At 44.5% G+C, this 27710-nt stretch overlaps 2 protein-coding genes across 3 annotated transcripts in view; one reads left to right on the plus strand and one right to left on the minus strand.

The window, feature by feature from the left end:
- The window catches only part of Xpo5 (exportin 5), a 39972-nt gene extending 25005 nt beyond the window's left edge, over positions 1 to 14967 (minus strand). The window contains exons 1-11 of the mRNA XM_051152892.1: positions 14707 to 14967; positions 12529 to 12650; positions 10837 to 10909; positions 8377 to 8514; positions 8032 to 8214; positions 6577 to 6603; positions 6040 to 6225; positions 5322 to 5398; positions 3209 to 3308; positions 2241 to 2324; positions 1441 to 1566 (exon numbers count right to left, since the gene is read on the minus strand). Of these exons, the coding sequence (XP_051008849.1) occupies positions 1441 to 1566; positions 2241 to 2324; positions 3209 to 3308; positions 5322 to 5398; positions 6040 to 6225; positions 6577 to 6603; positions 8032 to 8214; positions 8377 to 8514; positions 10837 to 10909; positions 12529 to 12650; positions 14707 to 14811 (1221 nt within the window). The 5' untranslated portion in view covers positions 14812 to 14967. The remainder of the gene's footprint in view (positions 1 to 1440; positions 1567 to 2240; positions 2325 to 3208; positions 3309 to 5321; positions 5399 to 6039; positions 6226 to 6576; positions 6604 to 8031; positions 8215 to 8376; positions 8515 to 10836; positions 10910 to 12528; positions 12651 to 14706) is intronic.
- A 137-nt stretch (positions 14968 to 15104) lies between these two features.
- The window catches only part of Polh (DNA polymerase eta), a 33438-nt gene continuing 20832 nt past the window's right edge, over positions 15105 to 27710 (plus strand). The window contains exons 1-4 of one of the 2 annotated variants that reach the window (XM_051152893.1): positions 15105 to 15375; positions 17505 to 17647; positions 18501 to 18635; positions 23313 to 23530. In XM_051152893.1, coding sequence (XP_051008850.1) covers positions 17511 to 17647; positions 18501 to 18635; positions 23313 to 23530 — 490 coding nt within the window. In that variant the 5' untranslated portion in view covers positions 15105 to 15375; positions 17505 to 17510. Of the gene's footprint in view, positions 15376 to 17504; positions 17648 to 18500; positions 18636 to 23312; positions 23531 to 27710 lie in introns of those variants that run through there. The other variant, XM_051152894.1, reaches the window with a different exon arrangement.

Below are 27710 nucleotides of genomic sequence, written 5' to 3' on the forward strand. Positions count from 1 at the left end.
CAAGAATGAACACAGCCCAAGAAGAGGCACTGAGTTCATTTGGAATAAAGCTGAAGGATGGGCAGTTGCTTGTTTCATTATGTACAGAGTAAGAGGGGTTGACTACATGGTTCACACCTACATTCCTAGCATTTGAAAGAAGAGGTAAGATGATCTCTCTCCAAGTTCAAGGCTAGCTTTGTCTACATAGCTTCCAGGCCAGCGTGGGTTACAGTGAGACCCTGTCTCAAAACAAACCAAAACCACACATAAAAGCCCCCACCCAAAAAAAGGTGCCATAAAACATAACAAAAGTAAAACACAGTTTATGTTACATACTTTCTTTTCTTTTTTCTTTTTTTTGAGACAGGTTTTTTTCTGTGTAGCCTTGGCTGTCCTAGACTGGCTTTACAGACCAGTGACCCCCTACCTCTACCTCCCTGAGTGCTGGGATTACAGGTGTGCGCCACTGCACTCTGTAAATTCTTGAGGAAAGAGCCTTGTTCTCTGGCTTTACAACTTACATGTAGGGCTGAGATACGTTTGTGTGTATGTGTGTGCATTTGCCTAGCTTGCATGAAGCCCTGGAAGGAAGGAAGGAAGGAAGGAAGGAAGGAAGGAAGGAAGGAAGGGAGGAAGGGAGGGAGGGAAGTAAAGAGAGGGAAGGAAGGAAAGAGGGGAGGGAGGGAAGGAAAGATGGGAGGGAGGGAAGGAAAGAGGGGAGGGAGGGAAGAAAAGAGGGGAGGGAGGGAAGGAAAGAGGGGAGGGAAGGAAGGAAAGAGGGGAGGGAGGGAAGGAAAGAGGGGAGGGAGGGAAGGAAAGAGGGGAGGGAAGGAAAGAGGGGAGGGAAGGAAGGAAAGAGGGAAGGGAAGGAAGGAAAGAGGGGAGGGAAGGAAGGGAAAGAGGGGAAGGAGGGAAGGAAAGAGGGGAGGGAGGGAAGGAAAGAGGGGAGGGAAGGAAGGGAAAGAGGGGAAGGAGGGAAGGAAGGTAAAGGGAGGGAAAGAGAAGATCAGCAAAGATCCTGCCAACTGTAGCTCCTAGCAGATCTGAGAGTTTCACAACCAAGCTGATAAACCAGTCTCTGGAGGGTGAGCAATCGCTGCTGCTACCCTCACTCCTTATGCGTGTTCCCAACTTGCACAGGACCTTCAGAATAGTCCTTAGATAATACTCCATCTTAGAATCTACCTGATTCCAGCCTCATTCATTTGCAAAAGTTCTGCTAATCCTGTTTTTAATTCCAAGCTGCAATTAGCTCTTGGGCCTTGCTCTTTTCCTAGCATCTCACTCCATGCTTCACACTCAGGCATCCTAAGTGATGGAAGAACGGGTGGACCGGCCATTCTGAACTGCTCTCTTCCTCAGTAAGAGAGTTCTCTTAGGGAACTTTAAGAGATTTGATGATCCCAAAACCTATGCCTACTCACCAACACTCTGCACATTAGGATTTCCATTACTTACCTTGACTAAGTTGGTCATAGATGCACGAAGATATTTTGGTATTATTGCTAACAGCAATGGGTCACGGGACAGAATTTCATGCCTGAAGAGGGCTCCCCAGGTCATATGGGTTGAAGAGCGTAGAAACTAAACCAAAAAACAAAACCTTACACAGTTCAGCTTAAGGATTTAGCTCTTACATGAGCAAGACTGTCACTCAGCCTAGCAGTTATCAACACTTTTCCATGGGAGGAAGTCTTTACTTTTGAAATAACTTCTGCAGTGCATCAGCAATGATGGCTCACCATGGCATGACTGTGGGTTGGTTGTGAACCCTGGAGTGTAGTCAGGATGTTACTTAACTATCTCTGTCAGAAAGGGTACTAGAATCAATGTGTCACGAGAAAATCTTAAATTGAATATAACTGATATCAAAATAACAAAATCCACTGGACTTTTGGATTTAGATTTTTTTTTTTTCTTGTTCAAATCATCTGGGCTACACATCCCATCCCATGGAGCACAGTCTGAAAACAACCTGTGGTGAAGAACTGGAGAAAGAGACCCAATAATTTGTGTTTTTAAAATATATTTATGTATTATCTCTGTGTGTCATGGTGAGAGGTCAGAGGTCAACTTTCAGAGACTGGTTCTCTCTCTTATGACTGTGGGTGCCAGGGACTCACAGGTTGCCAGGCTTGTGCAGCCCCTTTAATCCACTGAGCCCCCAGGGTTCTGAATGAGGCTGCTAGTCATTCCTTAGGGGGTACTCCAGGCCATACTGTGACTTGGGCTGACCAAATGGTTTGTGTGAAGCTTACCTGACTTGGGTGGGTTGTGAAAGCCAGAAAAGATTCCAGGTACTTTCCAAAGTTTGCTGGTGTTTGAATATTAGCATCTAATGCCTAGACAAGAAAAAGACCACATTAATGGGGCTGAGTAGGAAGCAGCTGAAGAGAGGCGCTGGGGGAAAGATGGGGAGAATGAGTGATAAAGAACAGGAAACAGAAATAACAGCTGTCATGTGCATATATGTGTGAATATATATACATATAATACATAGATACACACACACACACACACACACACACACACACAAATGCTTTTTCCTTATCTTTATGTGCATTGGGAGTTTGTCTGCATGTACGCCTGTGTGAGGGTATCAGATCTTGGAGTTACACATAGCTGTGAGCTGTCATGTGGGTGCTGGGAATTGAACCCTGGTTCTCTGGAAGAGCAGCTAGTGCTCTTAACCACTGAGCCATCATCTCTCCAGGCCCTATGCCTGTTATCTTAACACTAGGAAAGCCGAGACAGAAGCATGCTAAGTTTAAGAATAGACAAAGCTACAAAGAGACACTGCTCAAGAAATTAAAACCAAAAGTCATAAGAAAAATTACTTCATCAGATCTGTCCTATTTATGTTTATATGACTCAATCTATGAAATACTCACTTAACCCAGGTGTGGTTACACACATGTTTAACTCAAGGCTTTGGGAGACAGAGGCAGGTGGATCTCTGAATTTGAGGCTAGTCAGCTTTACATAGTGAGTTCCAAACTACATGATGAGATTTTTGTGTCAAGAAAGAAAGAAAAAAACAAAACAACATCAACCTAGGCAACCATTTCCGCCTTTTTATTGAAGATGATTTCATCTTCAAATCATATGAGAAAACTGGTAGAGCAATGCCTCATCAGGTAACAGCAGTGCAGTGGCAAAGCGTTACACAGTTTCTAAGTATATGATCCCCGAACAGCCCCATGCTCTCTAGCGCAAACTTGCTCACCAGCAGGGAACACAGCAGATTGCCCAGTGCACATAACACCTGACAAAGTCTCTTCAGGAAGAGGTAGTGTTTTTCTACCAAGCCTCCTCCATCAGCAGTCCTGTTTGAGGGAGAGAATTTTGGGGTTAGCTATACATCAACAGAAGCAATGAGTCCCACCTCATGTAAGCTCTACTGCCTGTGCCTCACCATACAATCTTAGTATTTACCAAAGTCAGAAAACAAGTAACAGGAAAAAACAAAACAAGAACAGGTGGCAGAGTTCAAGGGCAGACAGACAGACAACTCTGTCCCAAAAAATAAGCAAACAGCCAGGTGTCATGAAGCACGCCTTTAAAACCAGCACTTGAGTCTAGGACAGCCAATGCTAACACAGAGAAACCCTGTCTCCAAAAATAAAACAAAACAAACAAAAACAACAACAAAAAACAACAAAACAAACAAGCAAGCAAACAAAAAACCCTCAATAAGTGGGGCATGGTGACACCTGCCTTTAATCCCAGCAGATGGGAGCCTAGCTTGATCTACATAGCTAGTCCCAGGTCAGTCAGGGATACAAAGTGAGACTTTGTTTCAAACAAACAATAAACCAAAACAAAAAACCAAAACAAAAGCAAAATCCAACATTGAAAGATTGGTGTGGGATATGGTTCAATAAAATTCCTTCCCTCATCATTAAATCATCTGACTCTGGCCATGGGCAGTGGTGCACGCCTGTCATCCCAGCACTTGGGAGGCAAAGGCAGGCGGATCTCTGAGTTCAAGGCCAGCCTGGGCTACATACAGAATGAGAAATCTTGTCTCAAAACACCAAAAGAAAAAAAGGTAAAACAAAAACATTGTATCACTTTCTAAAATACTGTATTTAGGTCCAAAATTCTTCAGAATCTAATAGCTCTTCTAAAAAAATAAGACAAACTAAACCCTAAGTTTTAGGGGTAGTAAAAACTGGCCTGGGACAAATAAGATCATTCCCACTAACAACAGTGAGTAACAGCATATGAACTGCAGAAGCAGTGGCTGAGACACAGAGGGACATGGTGCGATGGCTTCCCTGCAGCTCATCTTCCTATTTTGAATCACAGCTTTTGAAATACTTCTTCAGGTGGCACGTACCACCTGAAGAAGCACACATAGGACACCTCTGTGTGTATATCAGTCGCTACAGATTTAAGAGATGGACTTTAGAAGCAGCAACCACAGTGATAGCCAAAGATGTATTACCCAGGTACCAGAATTCCTTAAAAAACAGATGCATTCTTCTTAAGAAAGCAAGTCAAGCTCAAATGCTGTATTAGAATGAACAGTAAAAGATCTCAAATCCTTGTCGTCCCCGCTCCCCACAGGGTCTCTCTTATAGGCCTGGCTGTGCTGTCCAGGATGTTCTTTGTAGACCCAGGTTGTCCCCAAACTCACAGAGATCCGCCTGCCTCTGCCTCTCAAATGCTGGGATTAAAGGTGTGCGCCACCACGCCCGGCTACATCATGTTTCCGACTCATCTTCTGTAGCCCAGAGATGGTTCCTATTCTTGATCATTCATAGTCTTTCCCTCCCCCCTCCAAAATGCTGTAACATACAACAAAACCGCATGCAGGAGAAAACATACTGTAGGGGAGGATTTAGAAGGACCGGGGGAAGGGGAAACTGGCCAGAATACAATGTATGAAAAAAAATCTATTCTCAATAAAAATTAAAATTACCAAAGAAATAAAAACCATACTGTAGGACTAGATGGCTGATCAGTAGCACAGTGTACTCCAAGCATGTACAAAGCATGGCACTCAATCCTTTATACGAAAATAAGCAAAACCCCACCTAAAGGAAGGGCTTAAGGGATGGCACCCATAGATCCTGCCCCTGTGTGAGGATCTGAGGTTGACCTTTGAGTAGCTCTGTAAAAGCTGGGTGTGTACCCTAGTGTAGGGGATGAAAACAGCAGCGCCTAGCACGTATTGGCCAGCTTGTCTAGACAGTCAATGAGTCCAGGTTCAGTGAAACGGGCTCAAATAAACAAGGTGCACAGCAATGAAGGGAAACAGCTGATAGCCACTGGCAACACACACACACCAACTTCCATCAAAGCCTACAACATATTGAAAGGCAAAGACTCACTGTGCTGCAGAGAGGATATAATGCATAGCAACATCTCCAAATAAGATCATCAAGCGCTTCCGGTCATCCAACTTGCCCTGGACCCAATTTGAGGAAATTATGGTCATACATACTATAGTACAAAAACCCCAACTCCTCAGAGTACTGATGTCCCCTGTGCCTCTAATGGACATCATACCCAGCCTCAACCTTCAATACTATTCCAAGTATAAAACGGCAAGAACCATGGCTATTTCAAAGACCAGTGGGTTAAGCCTAATAAATTTCCATTTATTATGCCAATGGGCCCAACATTTCAATGTTGCAAACTTTTGTCTAAAGGGCTTGAAAGCAGCAAGTAAGCTGGGCTCAAGAGATCTAATCAAACTGTAAGCGCGATGAAAGCCACAGCTGGGCTGGGAACCAAGTACAGAAGGCATTTACTATATGATGCTTCCACAGGCTCAGGTGTCTGAACCCTCGGCCCCCAGGTGGTGGCGCTGCTTGGGGAAGGTGTGGAACCTTTAGGAGGTTCAGTGTGGCTGTACAAAGTAGTAGGCATGAGGGTAGGGGGCTTTCCAGAATATATGGCCTTTCCTAGCTTCTAGTCTTCTCTTAGTTTCCTGTCCTGTCACATGTCTGTTGCCTGGATGGACTCTCATCCCTCTGGAACCATAAACCAAAACAACCCTCTTCTGCCACAGGGCACTCTGGTCACTAACACAGAGTGGCTACTCACTTTTCTGCTGACTGCGATGAGCAGGCACTCGGAGGCTGCCAGCTGCAGCTCCTGCTCATTGAGAAGCAGGCACAGGGTCTCCATGAGCTTGCAGTTTTCAGCGGTGACGTGGTTCAAAGACACCCAGTCAATGTAGCCTGCTACCGTGTTCAGGGCGGCGATGCTCACTCGACAGGTTGCTTGAGCCTGCGTGACATCACCTTTGATTATGAGGGACTGACAGAATTAAGTGCTAAAATACAAATGGTTTTCAAAAAAAAAAACAAAAACAAAAAAAACTTTCCTATATAATTACCAACAGGGGCTCAAGCTGCTTTCCTGATAGACAACCGTTTCTTAGCGCTCTCAGCACTGATCAGTAAGAACACTCTGGCAAGAACGGCCATTTCATCTCCTTTCAAGGAGCCCCACCGCATTATTTGCTCTCCAGTTAAGTGAATAAACAGACAAAACCCACCCAAGGTGGAGGCCGGGAGGTATTTCTACGCATGCCTGATCCTTTAAGAAGTCCCCCTCGGTTCCACACAGTACTCTTACCTCTGTCTCCTTAGAAGTATCCGTCTTCTGAAAGAAAATAAAGAACCCAAGGTTTTCATGAGTAAAAGGCCAGGTGGTGACTTCCTACCCTCTAATAAAGGGCCTGAAATGGTGGTGATCTAACAGAGACCCAACTTTTTGCTTTATTTTCAGACAAGATTTTGATATACAGCTCTGCTACGCCTGGAACTCACTACATACCCCAGGCTAGCCTCAACCTGATCATATCCCCTGCCTCAGCTTCTCAAGTGCCGAGACAAGTGAGAACAGCTTTTACCATTGGCAAACAAGAGACTGACCAAAGAACAGCTTAAAGGAAAAAAACTCAAGAATAAGGCTTATGGCCACCTGTGTATAGTTAAAGTAAATTGCGTGTGCCACATTAGTAAATACCCAAACACCAAAATAATGGCCATGCTACAGAAATGTGTACAAATAAGATTTTTATCCTGTGTACCTAGGCCAGCTAGGCGACATAGTGAGACCTTATTTCAAAACCTAAAACTCCTGAAGACAAAGGAGAAATGAAGGGTCAGTCATGCCATTCTGCAGTACCTGAAAGCAAATATTACTGGGGTCATAAAGGATCTAAGCACCAATGGCTAGGCTCAGCTGTTCCACTCCAACAACCCTCTACAAGGCCTGGGGCCAGTGCAGCCCAGGGGCCTGCAGCCCAGGGGCCGGGCCCCAAGGCATGAGCCTCTTCATCTACTTGTAGTCTCAGTGCAATAGTCTCCCTAACTGGGATTGTGAAGGAATAGAGTGAAGGAGCAACTGAGTAACACAGAAATTCTAAGTACCGGTGCCAGCACGAGGAGTTTGAAGCCAACGCAGGCTACATGAAACCCTATCTCAAACAATAGACTGAGAAAATGGGACACCAAGTCAGGAAGGAGTCGCTTATGTGTTTATTTTAATTTATGTTCATGCCATCAGCAAACTGAGCTGCTCCAGAGACCGCACCAATGACAACTGTCAACAGGGGTGGGGGTGGGGGTGGGGGCTGTACGCAGGGAAAATGTAGAGGTTTAAAGGAAAAATGAGAAAGAACCCCAAGAGGATGAGTGGCCACAAGGGAATAATACCTAGAAAAATAATTTCTTTTTGTTGGTTTGGAGATAGAGTCTAGGTAGCTCTGGACAGAAACTTACTATACAGACCAAGCTGGCTTCAAACTCAGAGATTTACCTGTTTCTGCATCCCTGAGTGCTGGGATTAGAGTCATGCACCAGCACACTCAGCCCAGAAAATCATTTCTCAAACCGACTCACTAATTTATTGTGGTGTGTGTGTACATGCACAGAACTCCTGTGGGACACCAAAGGATGACAGGAGAAAAGTTCACTTCTCTCCATCTACCAAGTGGGTCTCGGGGACAAACTCAGGTTGTCAGGCTTGCTATTTCCAACTTGGGGAGAGAGGGGAGGTAGGACGTCGTAGGGTAGGGAGCCATACCATTTGCTGGTACTTGTTTACATTTTCCTGAAGTGTATTGAGTAGAAAATTGAGGATTCTTTCCATGTTCTGCGTTAATGTTTGCTGAATATCCTTTCTTCTTTGAGTGGGGAGTGTCTGAAAGGTCACTACATCCTCTGCCAGTCGCAAAAGGATGAACATCACTAATTCCCTCTGCGTTTCCTAGGCCAACAGAAAGAGGCTGGTTAAACAAAAGCACTTTATTATGTACACATACCAACAGACAACCTGCTCCCGGCATAACCGTCAACACTCCTACAAAGCAAACCCTTTACGTGGGTTCTAACAGTAAGCACACACAGCCAGTATACGCATGCTCCATACCCCTTGCCTGGAGAGAGTGTCCAGCTCCATCAGCATGTCAGGCCAGTGCTGTGGCCACTCTCGCTTGATCATCTCCACTACAATTCTAGATAGAACATCTTTAATGTGATTCTCCTCCTCCAAAATATTCAGTGTTCCCTGAAAGAGAATGAGAGATTATGAAGACTGTAAGACAGAATACTAGGCATAAAAACTGAGCTATGAAAACACAGGACATGGGGCTGGAGAGATGGCTCAGTGGTTAAGAGCTCTTAACCACTGACTGCTCTTCCAGAGGTCATGAGTTCAATTCCCAGCAACCACGTGGTGGCTCACAACCATCCACAATAAGATCTGGTGCCCTCTTCTGGCCTGCAAGTATACATATAAGCAGAACACTGTATATATAATAAATAAATATTAAAAAAAAAAAAAAAGAAAAGAAAAAAGAAAACACAGGACACTTGGACTTGGAATGCAGCCCAATTGGCACAATATTTGTTGAGCCCTGGGTTTAAACACCAGTAGGACATAAACTGAGCGTGGTGGCAGACACCTGTAATCCCACGTATGGAAAAAGCCATCCAGTGAGACGGCTCAGCAGGGTAAAGTGCTTGCTGTGTAAGCCTGGGAACCTGAGCTCAACACCTGGAACTTGTAGGAGGAGGAGAGCAATGACTTCTGAAAGTCGCCCTCTAACCTTCAGCAATGGCCTGAGTGGCAAAATGAGTGTCATCCTCTGCTACATATCAAGTTTGAAGCCAGCCCGAGCTACATGAAACCCTGCCTTAAAAAAAAAAAAAAAAAAGAAAGAAAGAAAGAAAGAAAGAAAAGGGAGTGAGGTGGGCTGCAGGAGATGGCTCAGTGGGGAAAGGCAACCACCCCCAAGGCTGACAACCTCAGCCCCATGCCCAGAACCTATATGGTGGAAGGAGAGAACTGATTCCCTCGAGTTGTCCCCTGATCTCCCAGCACACGCCACAGTACTCAGGCCGTACACAACCCCCTACACAAGTGTAACTGAAAAAAGCCCGTCAAGCACAACACTGATCATCAGGGCTCTTCTGAACCTAAGCCGGTTCTCCATGTCTGAGTCACCTGTCCTGCACTCTCACGCATCACTGTTCCCACGTAAAACATAAATGAAGGTCCCAACAGGTAACAAACGGCTGTCACAGCGCCAGGAAAACCTTCTTGCTCTTACTCACAGACTGCAGAGACTTTCATCCTGCTTCATGTGTTTGCAGGCCAAGGTGGAACAGAGAAAAAAGTCTGTCCTGGGAAACTGATAGACCAGGGGCCACAGAGGACCACTGCAGCACCAGCAGATCAATATTAAAGGAGAAGGCCACAGTATCACTGCCATCCAAGAACTTACTTTAAAACTGATGATCCACCACGGCTAATCTCCTAGGGACTAGCAAATTACAAGTCTGAACTAGCTAAACTAATCTAGACGTTGGCAAAGCATCTCTTCCCTATTAAAAGTAGCACAATGCCAGGTTAGTGCTTGCCTGTAATTCCTGCACCCAAGAGGGTCAGAAAATGAGTTTGTTCCCAGCCACACAGCAAGACTAAAGCTACCTTGGGCTTCGTGAGACCCTGTCTCAAATATGTAGGGCTCTCCCTCTCACACCTTTGCTATGAAAGACATGCAAAGACAGGCATGGCGGGTGGTGCCTGCAATCCCAGCATGCAGGAGGCTGAAAGGAGGGCTACTGCCAAATGAGGGCAGCTCAAAATGGGCGATAGGATGAAGTCCTGGCTGGTCCGAAGGTAGTGAGTTATCACAATTGATTGTTCACAGTCAGTTACAGATTGAACCCCTGTTCTACACTTTCCCTGCTTCTCACTACTGCACTTGACTAGTCTTTAAAAAAAAAAAAAAAAAAAAAAAAAGTCCTGTCTCAAAAAAAGGGAAGACTGGCCAGGCATGGTAGAGAACACCTTGAATCCAAACACTCGGGAGGCAGGGGAAGGAGGGCAGTGTGAGACCATAGTGAGGTTGTCTGAATTAAAGTAAAAACGCCATAAATTTATAGCAGTTTTGAAGACTTATTAATGGTTAAAACAAATCCATTCTATATAATTTTCATCATGTGTATCATAGTTCAGCTTAGATAAAAGAAAAAAGATTCAAAGTGAATGGTATTGCAATCACCTATTTTATACTTTACATCTAAGAATCTTAGTTATTTGTTTGTATTTAGGCAGGGTCTCTCCATGAAGCCTTTGTTGTCCTAGCACTCACTATATAGATCAGTCTGGCCTCCAATTCATTGAAATCTGCCTTCTAAGTGCGGGGATAAAAGGCGTATGACACCATATCCAGCTTTATCTAAGAATATTATTCATTTGTTTGCTGAACATCTTTAATCTCCTCTGTTTTCTCTTCCATGCCCACTGTCTGACCTATATGCAAGTCATGACCTTGTACACAGATGTCTAGAACACATGCCTCCCCAATTCCCCTTTGCTCACATTTGCAATCAGCTCCATGACACTGTTCTTCAGATAGACCTTCTCCAACCGAGACATGCTGTTCCATCGAAACCTGACCACCAAAACAGAAAACCAACAACACCACATCAGAACTTTTCTCTTCACAAGAGACTGCTGCAAGTCTCATTAAATTATACACCAGGTGTGGTGTCACACACCTTTAATCTCAGCACTCAGGAGGAAGAGGCAGGCAGATCTCTGTGAGTTAGAGGCCAGCCTGGTCTACAAAATGAGTCCAAAACAGCCAAGGCTACACAGAGAAACCCTGTCTCAAACAAAGAAATTATGGGTTTGGCCACGTGTGATAGCACTCACCTTTTATCTTAGCACTCTGAAGGCAGAGACAGACAGATCTGAGTTCAAGGTCAGCTTGAGCTACATAGTAAACTCCAGAAAAGTCAAGGCTACATTAAGACCCTGTCTCAAACAAAACAAAACAAAAAACCAAACCAACAACCAAAATTAATTAATTAAAAAGCTTAAGGAAAAAAAAAAATGAAAGAAAGAAAAGAAAAAGAAAAAAGTAAATTCTACTTCCGAGGCTGGAGCGATGTCTGGGTGATTAGGAGGACCTGAGTCTGCATCCCAGCACCCATGTCAAGCGGCTTAAGCTCTAAGAGACCATACAGCTCTGTATCTGCACTCATACGCACATATCCACACATGTTAATTAAAAATAATAAAAGTTTAAAAACATCCTTGGTGCTGGAAAGATGGCTCAGAGGTTAAGGGCACTTGCTGCTCTTCCAGAGGACCTGAGTTTGGGTGCTAGCACCCACATGGCAGCTCATCACCACCTGTAACTCCAGTTTCACAGGATCTAACACCTTCTTCTGGCTTCTGTGGGCACCAGGCAGGTACATGCTTCACAGACATATAGGCAGGGGAAGCACTTATACACATAAAAGAAATAAATCTATATAAAATACTATGTTCGATGTTGTACTCTCAGAGAATAGGCAAAAAAAAGTCCATATTAAACCAGAACAGTAACAACAGAAAAGCTCCTAAAAGGCTTTATATATTTTTTGTGCATTACATAGCCTTTATGTAGGATTTGTCAACAATCAGCTTTTCTCCTTGATTCTGCTGATATCCCAAAGGCAAATATCCACCTAGCCACTTACAATATAGCTACTTTTCAAAAACAAAAGGAAAAAAAAAAAAAACCTTTTGTTTCTTTTTAAAATTTGGTTTCTCAGGCTGGAGAGATGGCTCAGAGGTTAAGAGAACTGGCTGTTCTTCCACAGGTCCTGAGTTCAATCCCCAGCAACCACATGGTGGCTCACAACCACCTATAATGAGATCTGGTGCCCTCTTCTGGCAGGCAGGTGTACATGCAGGCAGAACACTGTATATCTAATAAATCTTTCACTTTGTGGCCCACTATACTAGAACTATGGAGCCTAGGTGGGCCTGAACTTGTGGCAATCCTCCTGCTTCAGTTTCTCGGTGTGAGCCTCCATGCCTGGCTTGCTCAATACTAACATGCGCAACATGCTTTACATAGATGACTTAACTGGAGAAAGAATAGAAATCCCGAGTTCCGGCCACACGTTAGCAATCATTCTGTTCCTCTCTAGTCACTGGAAAGGCAACTGTGGAGTTCATCAAAGGGCTAAGAGAATGTTCTCGTCAACAAGCTTCAAGGCAGTGCCCAGAGCGCCTTACTTGACAACATGTTCCAGGATCTGGAGGCCAAAATGTCTCACAATGGCAACCTGTGTTTTTTCCGCCAACTTCAAGCCACATGGGACACAGATAGGGCACTTTTCTTTAAACTCTTCACAGAACTGAAAGAAGAAAAGTTAATGTTTCCATGGGGAAGCATGACAGAGGGGAGACTAAAAATCCTAAGAAAATCCCAACCTTAACTGGTTGTGTGTGTGCTATAGGGGACTGAGCCTTCCACGTGCAAGGCAAGCACAACAGCACTACACTATACCCTCAGCTTTCTCTCTTTAGTGCATGTAAGCAGTGCTTTCATGTATGTGGTCATGGATGCTACAGCTGCACACGCAAACGGAAGCCAGAGACTGAAGCAGAATGCCTTTTCCTCTTTTCTGTTTTGAAAGCCTGGAACTCAAGGCAAATGCCTAGACTGGCTGGCCATCTTTCCGGAGTCAGGCTGTTTGGGAATGCAGCCCAAAGCAGCTGGTCAACTCCATCTATGGCTAAATACCAACATGAGACTGATAGACTGGCTGGCCAGCAAACTCAGGGATTTGCTCGTCACTTCCTCTTTATACCTGGATTATGGCACCCAGCCTCAGAGTACTTCCTTCTCTGTGCCATCTCCCCAGGCCCTTAGGCTTACTTTTTAAGAGTCTCACAGCTGGACATGGTGGCACACGCCTTTAATCCCAGTACTCCAGAGGCAGAGGCAGGCAGATTTCTGTGAGTTCAAAGTCAGCCAGGTCTACAAAATGAGTCCAGGACAGCCAGGGCTGTTACACAGAGAAACCCTGTCTCAGGGAGAGAGGGGGGGAGAGAGAGAGAGAGAGAAAGAGGGTCTCACTAAGTTCCTCAGGCAAGTCTTTAACTTTTGAATCCCATGCATTGTGTTCCCAGTAGCAGGAACTACATGTCTGTATCACCAGGCCTGTCTTTTAGCTCTATTTTCAAGTTGCAAAATATACTAATCTGATTTACTGGTACTTTCCATTTTGATAGCAGTCCCGTTAATACTAAAGATAAACTGGATCTAAAAGAGTGAAAAACTGTTAGAGAATTACCCATAGAGGCAGACTGTCAATCCCTAGAATTAGCTTTAAAAGCGACAGGTGAAAGGAAGAGACAGTAAGCAAGCAAATCTGAGTTAAGGTCACAGGCATCTTCAGGATCACTGTGGCATCCTATTTCTGTGCCTATGTAAAATCTTCACAATAAAAAAAACAAAGAGAATGCTGGGTGTGATGGGGAACGCCCCTACTCCCAGCACTTGGGACTTCTAGGCAGGTGATCTCTGAGTTTGAGGCCAGCCTGATTCTTGTGGGCCAGAGGCATAAAACATCTCAGTTCATCCCATTCTGTACAAAACACGTTGGGAGTCAGTCGTGTACTAAAAAAAAAATATGTGCAGGGAAAGAGGAAGGCAAAAAACAAAACAAAACAAAACCAACCAACCAACCAAAACACAGCTGTTTGATTGCAAACCCTGGGGCACATACGTTGGTGCTCACTCTAACAAGGGAAGAAACTGTTGAAAGTATTAGCTACTAGACCCTGAGGCAGAGCACCTGAGACTCAAGAAAACTACTTCCAGGAAACAGAAGTGCCCTTGTGAAAATGCAAAGCCAGTGGTAAAGCTCATCTCGGCGCAAAAATAGCAGAAGACGATCTCACGGCTACAAACACTGATAGAGTGTTACAAACCAACCCAAAGATGCGCAAGTCTCGAAAGCCACAGAGGCATGTAAGAAAATGGACACTGGGGACCTGGAATCGGCACACGTATGGAGAGTTAATCGGCAGGGGAGGAGGGTGGCAGTGGGGGAAGAATTTGCACGTGCGCTCCTCGAACGCCAGGGAATGTGGGGCTTGTTTTGGCGTCAGAGCCGGCGGAGCCTGTGGTGGTGGAGATCGTGGTGTAGTCCAGAGTGAAAAGAAGTGAGGAACGGTCGCTGAGAAGTGCCTAGGGAACGTGCAGCAGTTAGGGGCTCTTGCGTGCGATGCAAAGACTCCAAGTGGGAAAAGGTAAGGGCCGCGACCAGAAGCCACCCAACCCCACAAGGGAGTGAGAGGTCCAAGGGCCGCAGAGGCGGGAGACGAAGTGAGTTTGGAGAGGCCGTGGGGGAAGCCTAGGATAGGGGTCCCGGGGCAGGCCCAGGGCGCCAGGAGCCCAGCTACCTTGAGGGCTTCCAGCCGGTAGCGCTGGGTGGAGCTCGGGTCCATGATGACCATCACCGCTTTCACTAGCTCCTCGCACAGCGCGTTCACTTGTTCCATCTCCATGGCTAAAGCCGGGAACGCCTCCGCCGTCCCGGGAGCACGAGGTACGCACGGCTCCCCCCTGGCGGGACCACACGTTGATACCGGGCCGCGGAGGGCTGGGAGGGGGGTGGGGAACGGGAGGAGGAGCGTGAGTAACAGAGGTTGGAGCTAGGAAGAACCCAGCGCTGCGCACGCGCCGGACCCGCCACTGCGCATGCGCGCACGGAAGTGGCCGCTCAGAGAGACCGACGCGCCTGGCTGGGCGGGGCGGAGGGCGGAAGTCCCGCGGTGCGCAGGCGCGACAACTGTCCCTCGCAGCGCGCGCGCGCTGCTGAACTGCTAGTTCCCCTCGGCTTGCTTTCAGGTGCAGACCTTCAGGCTGTGACGGCTGTGTCCTCGGCGGGATCCTAGGGATACTTACTCGATTCTCCGTCCTCACAGGCAGTAAGTCTCTCTCGGGATCCACTGCCCTGCTCCTGGGAAGGCGAGGAGATGATCTAGACGCTTTCATTTTCCTTCCAGTTGGACTCAGCCCAGAGTCCGCAACGTCGCTCTTGGCAGTTTTGACAGGCATCTGTCGCCCTGGTAAGAACAGAAAGACGCGGTTCGGAATCGTCGTGTCGGATTCCTGCTTTGTAGTCTTGACTGTTGGTTTTACTTGGAAAGACTGGGGGTACACAGGGCAGACGTGAAAGCATACTTACGGGGAGAGAAGACCCTGAAATTGTCCCTAAGGAGAGTTATCTTGTAGAAAAAATCCCTTTCTTGTCATTTTTAAACCTTCCTCTTCACCTGCACGTATTTTCTTATACGTGTTACTACGCGACTGATTCCAAACGTGTTTCGTACAGAATAGGATGCACTGAGATGTTTTAAAACGCATTCCAGGGCTGGAGACTCGGCCATTAAAGGCTAAGCTCACAACCAAAAATATAGAACGCATCCCACTATGCCTCTGGGAGGCTGAGGCAGGAGGATTGCTGCTAGTTTAAGGACAGACCGAGCTATAACGTGATACCCTGCCTCAGGAAACAAAACCAAAAAGGGGGGGGGGGAAGCCAAACCCAAATTTACGTAATCCTTTAGGAAGCAAAGTCTTGGCGCTATGCTGATTTTTCACCAATACATACATTAAAGGCAAAAAGGACCACATAAATTGAAGGGCTTAACAGCGTCATTAGCTGTTACCCTGCATATGCTTTATGAGGTTTTTTTTCCCACTTAGTAAAATGTTAAAAGCTTAAATCACAGCTTCCAGTTTTACCCTGAATTTTATATTGAGTATGGTATTTACCCTGTTTGGATTGTGACAATACATTTGCCATTTTCTGGCTTTATCTGTTCCAGTATTACAGAAAAAGCCACTTCAAAGCAAAAGGATGCCTAACTTACGTTTTTTTAACTTAAGATTACTTTGTTTTAGGTGAGTGATTAGTTGGATTTGTAAGGAGTTAGTTAATACCTTGAATTTTTGAATTTTTCTCTTTTCTCTTTCTTTCTTTCCTTCTGTCTGTCTGTCTGTTTTTCAAGACAGGGTTTCTTCTGTAGCCTTGGCTGTCCTGGACTCTTTGTAGACCAGACTGGCCTCGAACTCACAGATATCTACCTGCCTCTGCCTCCCAGAGTGCTGAGATTACAGGCGTGTGCTACTGTGCCCGGCTCAAATTTTCTTAATTATTTGTTTTCTTTACACTAGTATTGTACATTGTAGTTGTCTAGCATTATTTTCAAGGTGAATGTTCGTTTGAAAAAAGTTGTTTAAAGTTACAGTTCGGTGCTAGCTCACTCATCTGTATAGCCTGTTTCTTGTATTTAAAGCATCAATTTCCTGTGCGTCTATAAAAGTATTTATGACAGGCCATTGGTATGTAGAGCTGCTGTTGTCTTGAGACCCTTTAACAAATCATGATGACGCCTGTAATCTCACGCCCTGGCCAAGTCTTTTCTCTCTGCCTGCTGATGTAAAGCTCTCATCTGCTACTCTGGCACCAGGCCTGTCTGCTTTCTGCCATGATGACCATGGACTCTCCCTCTAAACTATAAGCAAGCTCCCAATTGTTTAACAGTTGCCTTGGTCATGGTGTCCCTTCACAGCAACAGAACAGTAACCAAGACAGGCAACTTTTGGCTATATGTGTATCTTTTTTTGTTTGTTTTGTTTTGTTTTTTTGAGACAGTGTTTCTCTATGTAGCCTTGGCTGCCCTGGACTAGCTTTGTAGACCAGGTTGTAGACTCACAGCTATCCACCTGCCTCTCTGCCTCCTGAGTGTGCCCGGCTATATGTGCATCTTTTATTAAATGTCTGTTTCTGAAAATGAGTAGCCAGGTATAAAGATGCATGTCTGTAATCCCACCACTTGAGAGGTGGAGGCAGGAGGAGCAAACAGAATCTGAGCCAAGTGAAACTATAGCTTTAAACACTTACTACCTTCATAAAATTGCACTAGTTTATTCTTGTGTTAACAGTAGATGAAAATTCCTTCTATTCGCTGTTTCCATGTTTCTATTGTCGTCACTTATCAACTAGAATGTAGACATACAGTTGTTACTGTTTTGAGACAGGGCCTTAGCTATGCAGACCTGAAAGGTCTGCCTGCTTCTGCCTCCTGAGTGCTAAGATCAAAGATGTGTGCAATTACACCTGGTAGAAACACAGTGGGAGTATTTTTGTATTTTAGATTAAGTATTTTTCTGTTTATAAAATGTCTTCCAGAAATAAATGGCTTCTGGACAGGATCGAGTGGTTGCTCTTGTAGATATGGATTGTTTTTTTGTCCAAGTGGAACAGCGGCAAAATCCTTATTTGAGGAATAAACCGTGTGCAGTTGTACAGTACAAATCATGGAAAGGTGGTGGGTACGTATCATTGATTCTATCAAAACTGGCTATTAGTAGTGTGTGTGTGTGTGTGTGTGTGTGTGTGTGTGTTGCATGCTACTGAAGTCAGAGGTTATATTGAGGGTCTTCCTCAATTGCTCTCTGTTTTGAGAATCTCATTGAACCTGATTCAGCTTTTTCTGCAGGTCCCGGGGTACTAAGCTTTGGTTTTTTGAGACAGGGTTTCTCTGTAACAGCTCTGGCTGTCCTGGAACTCGCTCTGTAGTCCAGGCTGGCCTCGAACTCACAGAGATCTGCCTGCCTCTGCCTCCCAAGTGCTGGGATTACAGGTGTGCACCACCACCGCCTGTCCTTCCTAGTGTTTTGATGTGTGTGAGTGTTCTGTCTGCTTGTATATCTCTGTACCACCTGCATATGGAACCCACAGAGGCTGAATGAGTGTCAGGTCCACTGAGACTGGAGTTCCAGACATAAGTCACCATGTGTCTGCTGGGAATCAAACCCAGGTAAAAAGAGCAAACAGTGCTTTTAACCATTGCCCGTCACCCCAGACCCCACTAGTTTGTTTTGTTTTGTTTGTTTTTTGTTTTTTTCGAGACAGGGTTTCTCTGTGTAGCCTTGACTGTCCTGGACTCGCTTTGTAGACCAGGCTGGCCTTGAACTCACAACAATCCACCTGCCTCTGCCTCCCGAGTGCTGGGACTAAAGGCGTGCACCAGTACCGCCCAGCTCCCACTAGTATTTTAATCCATGGAAACTCTATGGTTCTGTTCTAGGTCTTGTGTTTGAGATTTCTGAGCTGCTGTGTCTGGGATTGAATAATGACATCATGTATTTTTGGTTCGTTTCCTCTTCTTCTCCCTGACTTTAGAATTATTGCAGTGAGTTATGAAGCACGTGCATTTGGAGTCACTAGAAACATGTGGGCAGATGATGCTAAGAAGTTATGCCCAGATCTTCTACTGGCCCAAGTTCGCGAATCCCGTGGGAAGGCTAACCTCACCAAGTAAGCAAAAAATATCGTGACGGAACACAGAGGAGTTAGGAAGTGTTTTGTGGGTATGAGAATGGGGCTCACTGGTAGAGTGGTTGCCTAGCATTCGTGAGGCACTAAGGAACACACTAAAAAAAAAAAGAGGTACAGATGCTACTTGTTACTGCTTGGCAGTGTGCTCAATATCAATAAACTGTTGTTTCAACTAATAGGAAGATGTTCTGTCAGCATCCTGTGTCTCTGAGTTAAATATTTTATGTTTACTTCACTAGTCAGTTTTGTTATTGCCAGTAATAGTCTATAAAGAACAATTGTTGGGCTGGAGAGACGGCTCAGAGCTTAAGACTACTAACTGCTCTTCCAAAGGTCCTGAGTTCAATTCCCAGCAACCACATGTTGCCTCACAACCATCAATAATGAGATCTGGCGCCCTCTTCTGACAGAGTACTGTATACATAATAAATAAATCTTTAATTTTAAAAAAAAAACATCAATTGATAGGCCAGGTATGGTGGCTTATGCCTTTAAGCCCAGCACTCAGGAGGCAGAGGCAGACGGATCAATTTGAGTTTGAAGCCAGCCTGGTCTACACAGAGAAACCCTGGCTTGAAAAAAAAAAATCAACTGTTATGGGGAGATGAAAAAACGGTCCAATGTACTGCTCTTAGAGAGGACCTGAGGTTCCCAGCATCCACAGCGGGCAATTTACAACTGCCTAACCCTCAGCATTAGAGGGGTCTGACGCCTCTGGCTTCTGAGGGCACTTGCTCTCGGGTACACTGATTATGCTACTCCTCATTCACATAGTAGAAGAGATCCACCTGCTCTGCCTGATGGAATTGAAGGTGTGCGCTACCATCGCCCAGATAAATTTTTTTTTTTAATCAATTATTATGGGCCAATGAGATAGCTCAGCTGGTGTTCGTACCTGGAACCCATATGGTAGAAAGAGAGAAGCAACTCCTACAAATTATCTTCAGACAGAAAGACAGAAATTATAATTAAAACCTGTACTAGGCCAGTGAGATGGTTCAGTGAGTAAAGGTTGTGGAAGGAGAGAACCAACTCCCAAAAGTTGTCCTCTGACACCTACACATATGCCTGCACATGCACACACACATACAAACATCATAAACATGTTAAAAACTATAATTACACAGGAGCTAAAGCGATGGCTCAGTAGTTAAAAAGCTCTCGCTGCCCTTCCAGAGACTCCCACTTCCCAGCACCCATATAGTTGCCCACAACGGTCTTTAACTCTAGTTCTAGGGAATCCGGAGACCTTTTCTGGCCTCTCTGGATACCAGACACACATAAAATAAAAACAAACCTGTAAGTGATTTGAATAAGAACAAAGAGTGTTGGGAGAGGGACCTTTAAGGAAGAAGACATGTTTGATTTTAGTTAGGGTTAGTTTGGTTGCTTGGTTTTTGAAGACAGTGTTTCCCTGTATAACCAAGCCTGCCTCTGCCTCCTGGGATTAAAGGCGTGCACCACCACTGCCCCGCTGAACGATCTCTTTTTAAATTGAACCTGTCTCTGCAAACTTGAAGGTTGGTGTTAGAGTGAGAGACGTGTATAGAGGTTGGCACAAGCCCTAGGCATTTTCCAGTCCTGTTTTAGTCAGTGTACTATTGCTGTGAAGAGACACCATGACCACTCTTATAAAAGAAGCATTTAATTGGGCCTTACTAACAGTTTCAGAGATTTAGTCCAGGTAGCTGAGAGTTCTACAACTGGATCTGAAGGCAGCAGGAAGAGGCAGAGACACTGGGCCTGGCCTGAGCCTTTGAAGCCCCAAAGCCCACTTTCTCCAGCAAGGCTACACCTCCTACACTCCTGAATGACCATGCATTCAGATATATGAGCCTATGGGGGCCATTCCTATTCAAACCACCACAAGTCCTAATAGTTAATAGATATTGAGTATGTATTCCAGGCAGTGTTCTTCTCTATAGGGAATAGCGCTGTTAACTCTCACATTATTTGAAGGTAGATACTAGTGTATTTGGTAATCCTGTCTTCACTGTGGTGTAGGTTTTGTTGTTGTTGTTGTTGTTGTTTTTAATGTATATTGGTCTTTTGTCTTCGTTTCTGTATGTATGTATGTTTGTATGAGAGTGTTAGATCCCCTGGAACAGGTGTTACAGTTGTGAGCTGTCATGTGGGTGCTGGGAATTGAACCCATATCCTCTGGAAGAGCAACCAGTGCTCTTAACTGATGAGCCACCTCTACATCCCAGTGGGGTTCTGAGTTTCTTTGTTTTTGTTTTTGAGACAGGGTATCATATATCCCAGGGCAAGCCTTGAACTAACTTACACTGTAACTGAGGATGACTTTCAACTCCTGGTCCTCTTTTCCCCACCTCCTGAGTGCTAGGATTACAGGCCTGTTCCACCACATGAGGATTATGCAGTGGTGCGATGGCACCCGTGGTTTCATGTATGCTAAGCACATACTCCACCAACTGAGCAGCTCAAAGGAGTTGAAATAATTTCAGGTCACACAGCTGAGTGGAAGATTAAAGATTCACATCTGTTCTCTTCAGATTCTGGTATCTACATTCTCACAGTATGCTGTGTTGTATGGCATGCTACAGGCATCGGGCTTTGACTTAGTATTTGATTTGGGGTGGGGGTTTTTTTGTTTTTGTTTTTGTTTTGCTGCTGTTGTTTTTTCGAGACAGGGTTTCTCTGTGTAGCCTTGGATGTCCTGGCTGGCCTTGAACTCACAGTGATCCACCTGAGTGTTGGGATTAAAGGTGTGTGGCACCACACCAAACTTGATTTGGCATTTGAAATGTCTCTGAATTGACCTGTGAACTGGAAGTCTAAAGATACAGTTGACAAGCCTGGTGGCACATACCTTTAATCCTAGCACTCAGGAGGCAGAGGCAGGTGGATCTCTGTGAGTTTGAAGCCATCCTGGTCTACAAAGCAAGTCCAGGACAGCCATGGGTACACAGAAAAACAAAAACAAAAAAAAAAATTGACAAAAGATTAGCATCTTGCAGTTAGCCCATGCCTTTAATCCCAGTATTTGGAAGGCAGAGGCTGGCAGATCTCTGTGGGCTGGAGGCCAGAGCCAGTTCCAGGATAGCCAAGGCTACACAGAGAAACCCTGTCTTAAATACCTCTCCCCCACATAGTAGGTCAACTATAAAGCTGAATTAACTCAGTTAGCAAACATAGAGTATTGCATTGCTGTATTAGTGGTAAAGCTTCTGTGACATATATGTTGTTGATTTCAAAGTTTGATTTGGAAAAAAAATCACACTTTACCAACCTAAAGTGTAGGTTGGGTGTATGGGTGTGTAGCATATCTCTGTAATTCCAGCACTTAGGATGTAGATAAAATAACAGGGGGTAAAATAACAGGAGGCTTACTGCCTCCGTCTGCTAACCTAGGCCTTTTCCTGGAAGCTTTTAGCTCTAGCCTAGAATGTTTTCAGCCTCTGAGACTTACTGCTGAATAAGCTCACCCTTTCTTGTTCTTTCTGAACTCTGGCTGGCTAGTTCAACTCAACTGTTCTGGTTCAAGCCCCTCTCTAAGCTGACTTGATTTAAAATGGCTTCTCTCACCTTCTGACTGAATTTCTCTGTTTGGCCTCAAACTAACTAGCAATCTGTTCTAGTCTTCTGAGTCCTTTTCATTCTCTGGCTCGTTCTGTCTTCACCTATGTCTAGCTTGTTCTCTCTTCAGTCTGTGTAAAACTATCCCATTAAAATAGCCTCTGAATTCAAGAACTGAACTGCCACAAACTCAACTCCACTGCGCTGCCTCTCAACCACACTGTTTGATGAACAGTGCTGACTAGAACTCAGAGATCTGCATGCCTCTGTCTCCTGAGTGCTGGGATTAAAGGCTTCTACCACCACTCCTGCACCTGAGCTTTTCTTTACCTGAAACTCAAGAGATCTGCTGGCCCCTGTCTCCTGGGATTAAAGGCATGTCTGTATTCCAGCTGGGTCACACAGACCTAGGTCTTTGGATGTGATCTCTTACCAGAGCAGCCATGTTCTGAATTATGTATCCCTAGCCCACTTGACTATATGAGACTCTGCCTCAGAAAACAAAAAACCACAAAGCAAATCTTCAGGGGCTGGTGAGATGACTCAGTGGTTAAGAGCACCGTCTCATTTTCCAAAGGACCCAGGTTCAATTCCCAGCACCCACATGGCAGCTCACAACTGTCTGTAACTCCAGTTCCAGTTCTGACACCTTCAGACCAATGCGTATAGAATAAAATTAAATAAATAATTTTTTTAAAAAGCAGATCTTTAGTAAGTCATGAGCAGTTGTGGATTTCAGGTGTTTGGGAATAAGGATATAGGTCAGAGAGTTTAAATACCTAGCAATTCAAAATCATTTTAATAATTAAGATACTATGTTATGGGACTGGAGAGATGGCTCAGCAGTTTAGAGCACTTTGAATTCCCAGCAACCAGATGGTGGCTCACAACCATCTATAATGAGATCTGGTGTCCTCTTCTGGTGTACACATGCATGAAGAACACTGTATATGTAATAAATAAATCTTTTTTTTAAAAGATACTAGGTTATTCCATCTCCATGAAACCGCTAGTTACTTGCTTATGGATATTCCTGTTCATTATGGGAAGAAGATGGGGTTGACAGTCACAAGGTTGTATCCACTTACTGCCTGCATATATGATCCTTATACTTAGGTACCGGGAAGCTAGTGTTGAAGTGATGGAGATAATGTCTCATTTTGCTGTGATTGAACGTGCCAGCATCGATGAGGCTTATATAGATCTGACCAGTGCTGTGCAAGAAAGACTTCAAAAGTTACAAGGTCAGCCTATCTCAGCGGACTTGCTGCCAACCACTTACATTGAAGGGTTGCCCCGAGGCCCTACCGCAGAAGAGGAGATTATTCAGAAAGGTACCTCCATAGCATCACATTACTTCTGCTTCCTGCTTTTTTTTTTTTTTTTTTTTTTCCGAGACTGGGTTTCTCTGTGTAGCCTTGGCCATCCTGGACTCACTTTGTAGACCAGGCTGGCCTCGAACTCACAGGGATCCGCCTGCCTCTGCCTCCCGAGTGCTGGGATTAAAGGCGTGTGCCACTATGCCCAGCTCTCTGCTTCCTGTTTTGTGAGGTTATGCTGACTCTTTTTAGAATTATTGAAAGGAAACTTTTATGCCACCTATATGTGCCATAAAAGGATATACAAATCCTCTTGTCTTTCTGGATATTTGTCTGATGAAAAGCTGTGAAATTTGTATGAAAGTAAATCTCTCTAGATAAATAACTGGATCAACTTACTTTTCCCAATGGGAGGTTGAAGACTGACGGCCTCCTTCATCTGTAGGTCCATTTATATTATTGTCATTTAGTTTCTTGATTTCTTCAACAATAAATGGAATGAGCTTTTCATTTTTTTTTGTATATTTTTATGTATTTTGCCTGCAAGCTGTCTTTGTACCACATGTGTGCAGTGCCTTAGAAGGCCAGAAGAAGGCTTGGATCCCCTGGGACTGGAGTTACTGATAGCTGGGAGCTGCTCTGTGGCTGCTGAGAATTAACCCTGGGTCCTCTGGAAGAGCAGCCAGCGCTCTTACCTGCTGAGCTGTCCCTCCTGCCCCAGAATGAGCTTTTAAAATGGAGGCCTTAGGAGTAGGGAGTTGACTAATTTAAATTTTCTCCTCAGAGTAAGGGGTCTTTTCTTTCTTCCTTTTTTCCTTTCTTTTATTTACTTTATATCCCAATCACAGCTTTTCCTCCTTTCTGTGTTGCCAAGGCTAGCCTCAAATTCTCTATCCTTCTCCCCCTGCATTGGAATTACTAGGATTACAGGCTGTGCAACCATGTGGGTTTGAGGCACTGGAGACAAACCCAGGGCCTCCAGTGTACCAGCAAATGCTTGTCTTCTGAGTACATCTTCCAACCAAGTGGGAAGGGTTGAGGTGGATGGGCCTGAGGTACTTACTGTTCTGCAGACACTATGACCAAGACAGTTACAGAAGGGATTAGCCTGGCATGGTGGGCATGCCTCTAATCCCTTTAATCCCAGGACTCAGGAGGCAGAGGGATCTCTGTGAGTTCAAGGCCAGCCTGGGCTACACACAGAGAAACCCTGTCTCAAAAAAAAGCCAAAGAAAGAAAAAGAAGAAAGAAAAAAGAAAGGGATTGTTGGTTTACAGTTTCAGTGGGTGAGCCATGGCCATTATGCGGAGCAAGCAATAGTCGGGCAGTCATGGTGCTGGAGCAGTGGCTGAAAGCCTACATACATGTTGGACAACAACCACAAAGAAAAGAGAGCTAGCAAGGAATGTCATGGGCTTTTGAAACCTCAAAGCTAAACAGTTTCGCCAACTGGGGACCAAGTACTCAAACACATGAGCTTGTGGGGGCCATTCTCATTTGACTACCACAGCAGACACGGGCACTTGGTGCCTTGTGACCTGAGCTCAGTCCCTACACTGTGAAAGGAAGAACTGATGTATGTGCTTTGTGCGTACCCCTTCCCCTGACCTATAAAATAGTTCTTTTAAATTGAGGGGGCACTAGAGAGATGGCTCAGTAATCAGGAGCATACACTGCTCTTGCAGAAAGCCCACATTTGGCTCCCAACACCTGCATCAGGCAGCTCACAACCACCTGTAGTGCCAGCTCCAAGGGAAGTGATGCCGGCTTCTGGCACCAACACTCACATGGTCAGTCACACACAGATACACATAAATGAAAACAAATAATATTTTTCTTTTTTAAATTTATTTTTATTTCATGTGCACTGGTGTTTTGCCTGTATATAGGTCTGTGTGAGGGTGTTAGATCCCCTGGACCTGGAGTCGCAGGCAGGTGTGAACTACCATGTGAGTGCTGAGAATTGAACCAGGGTCCTCTGGAAGAGCAGCCAGTGCTCCTAATTGGGAGCCATCTTTCCAGCCCCACAAATACTTTTCTTTAAGAGTTAAAGTAGGGGGGGCTGGAGAGATGGCTCAGAGGTTAAGGGCACTGACTGCTCCTCCAGAGGTCCTGAGTTCAATTCCCAGCAACCACATGGTGGCTCACAACCATGTACAATGTGATCTGATGCCCTCTTCTAGCGTGCAGGTGTACATGCAGATAGGGACATTTGTATATATAAAATAAATAAAATCTTTAAAAAAAAAGAGTTAAAGTAGTTCAAATCATAAATAAAATGTGGGTGAAACAGGATGAGTTGTAGTGATACGAGAAATAATTTTTGAAGTGGGCTCTGTTAACTAACTGCACAGTGGAAAATGAAAGAAAAAAGCTAATGTTACTTTCATTCTAAGCTTTGAATGAGAACACAGGATGTTGGGAGAGAGAACCTTTGAGGAAGAAGATATGTTTGATTTTAGTTGTGTTTAGTTTGTTTGTTTGTTTTTTAAGAAAGGGTTTCTAAGTGTAACTGAGCCTGTCTCTGCCTCCCAGTGCCCAGCCCTCGTTTGAATTTGCACAGAATGATAAAGGTGAGAGGAGTTACTGTCAGTCAGGCAGGGGCAGGAAAGAGTGAGCTTAGGGCTAGAGACAAAGGTTTGCAGGCATCCAACATAAGGAGGTTGATTGTTACAGTAAAAATGTATGGGTTCAGCCTAAGATGCTAAATAAAGACAGAGTCTGAAGCATACTTTAAAGTTGCTAGCACAATGCTCTGGGCAGAATCTAAACTGATACAAATCTATTCCTAAACTGTGGTAAAGACACTACTCTAAACTGATATATAATGCATACACCCAAGCATTTGCTACTATGATGCTCCACTGGCCATTCTTCCCTTAGTCTTCCTACACCAGTCAACTGTCCCTCTCCCCAACTGCCAAACTTGCTCCTCCTCCCCACAACAAGCCCCGCCTTCCACTTCCTGTCCTTCTTCCCAGCTGATTGGCTAAACAGCACTTTATTGATGGTTGATACTTCTACTCAGCATTCCTCCATAATTCCCCTTTTTAGTCTAATTAAAAAAAAAAACTTTTACCTGTACACTTATATCATTACACCAATATACAATATACATACACAAGAACCACAAAACAATCATTATATTTATGTTATATTCATAATGTTCTGCTGTCTTCAACCCCATCAGAGACTTGAGAAGGAATAAAATTAATTAGCTGAGTAAATAGGAAGTGCAGGTTAGCAGCTTCCAAAATGTGGGGGGTGGGGGGAAATGAAAGAGACACGTTACCAACTGAACAGTCTCAACACATTGGAGCATCGTCTTCAGCCTTCTGGCCCAGTTTATCTGACAGACATGTTTGTGAGGCAGGGACTATTGAAGACTTGCTTACCCTGTCTTGCCAGAGCTAGGCCATCAACTCCACCTGCTTCCAAGCTTGCCCATTTCAGGCAGAATTCTGTCTGTGGCAGAAAACAAGGACATTTTTGCCCAGTGGGTGGTTTGCCACTTCTGAAGCCATCTCCATAAGGAAGTTCTTCGATGCTCATTACCTTCTTTGAGGCAGGCTGGGTGCTGCCAGGAGTCAACCTGTCTCATTTTCAAAGAATCCTCAAAACAAGATTTCTTTAAATGCCATATTCTGTAGGTCTCTGAGGTTTTTTACCTTATCTATTAAACCTAGGATGTATATAGTCTTGTGATAAAATTGAATAGTACAGTGAATTACAAATAAACTTATTTTATATCACTGTCTAATATTCTATACCAATGAATTAAAAATAGCCTTGTGAGTAACAATTAAGGCCTTAAGTTGAAGAGTAGATTCAATAATCTACCTTTGGTCCTATCATTCCTATATACTTCTATATTCTCAGAGAAAAATCCCTGAGTCCAGCCTCATTCTCTTCTGAATAAAACCAATAATAATGCAACCAATTCCCAGTGAAGATAAATGTCCGTAGCCCAAAACCTTTCTCAACCCCCCTTTAAGGCAAATGGGACGGCATTCTCTTTTTAAGGCTTCTATACAGTGGTCTAAATAAAACTAGGAAAATGGTTAAACAAGCTGAGATAGCATTTGTAGTCCAGTCTCTAAATGTTGAGAAATTCATGCTCAATAAAAGGCCTGTGTGGGACGGTTTGAAATGCTGGACCAATTGGAATCAGGAGCTTTCTCCAAAGCTGTCCTGG

Source organism: Acomys russatus, chromosome 11 (assembly GCF_903995435.1).
Source record: "Acomys russatus chromosome 11, mAcoRus1.1, whole genome shotgun sequence".
Lineage (NCBI taxonomy): Eukaryota > Metazoa > Chordata > Mammalia > Rodentia > Muridae > Acomys > Acomys russatus.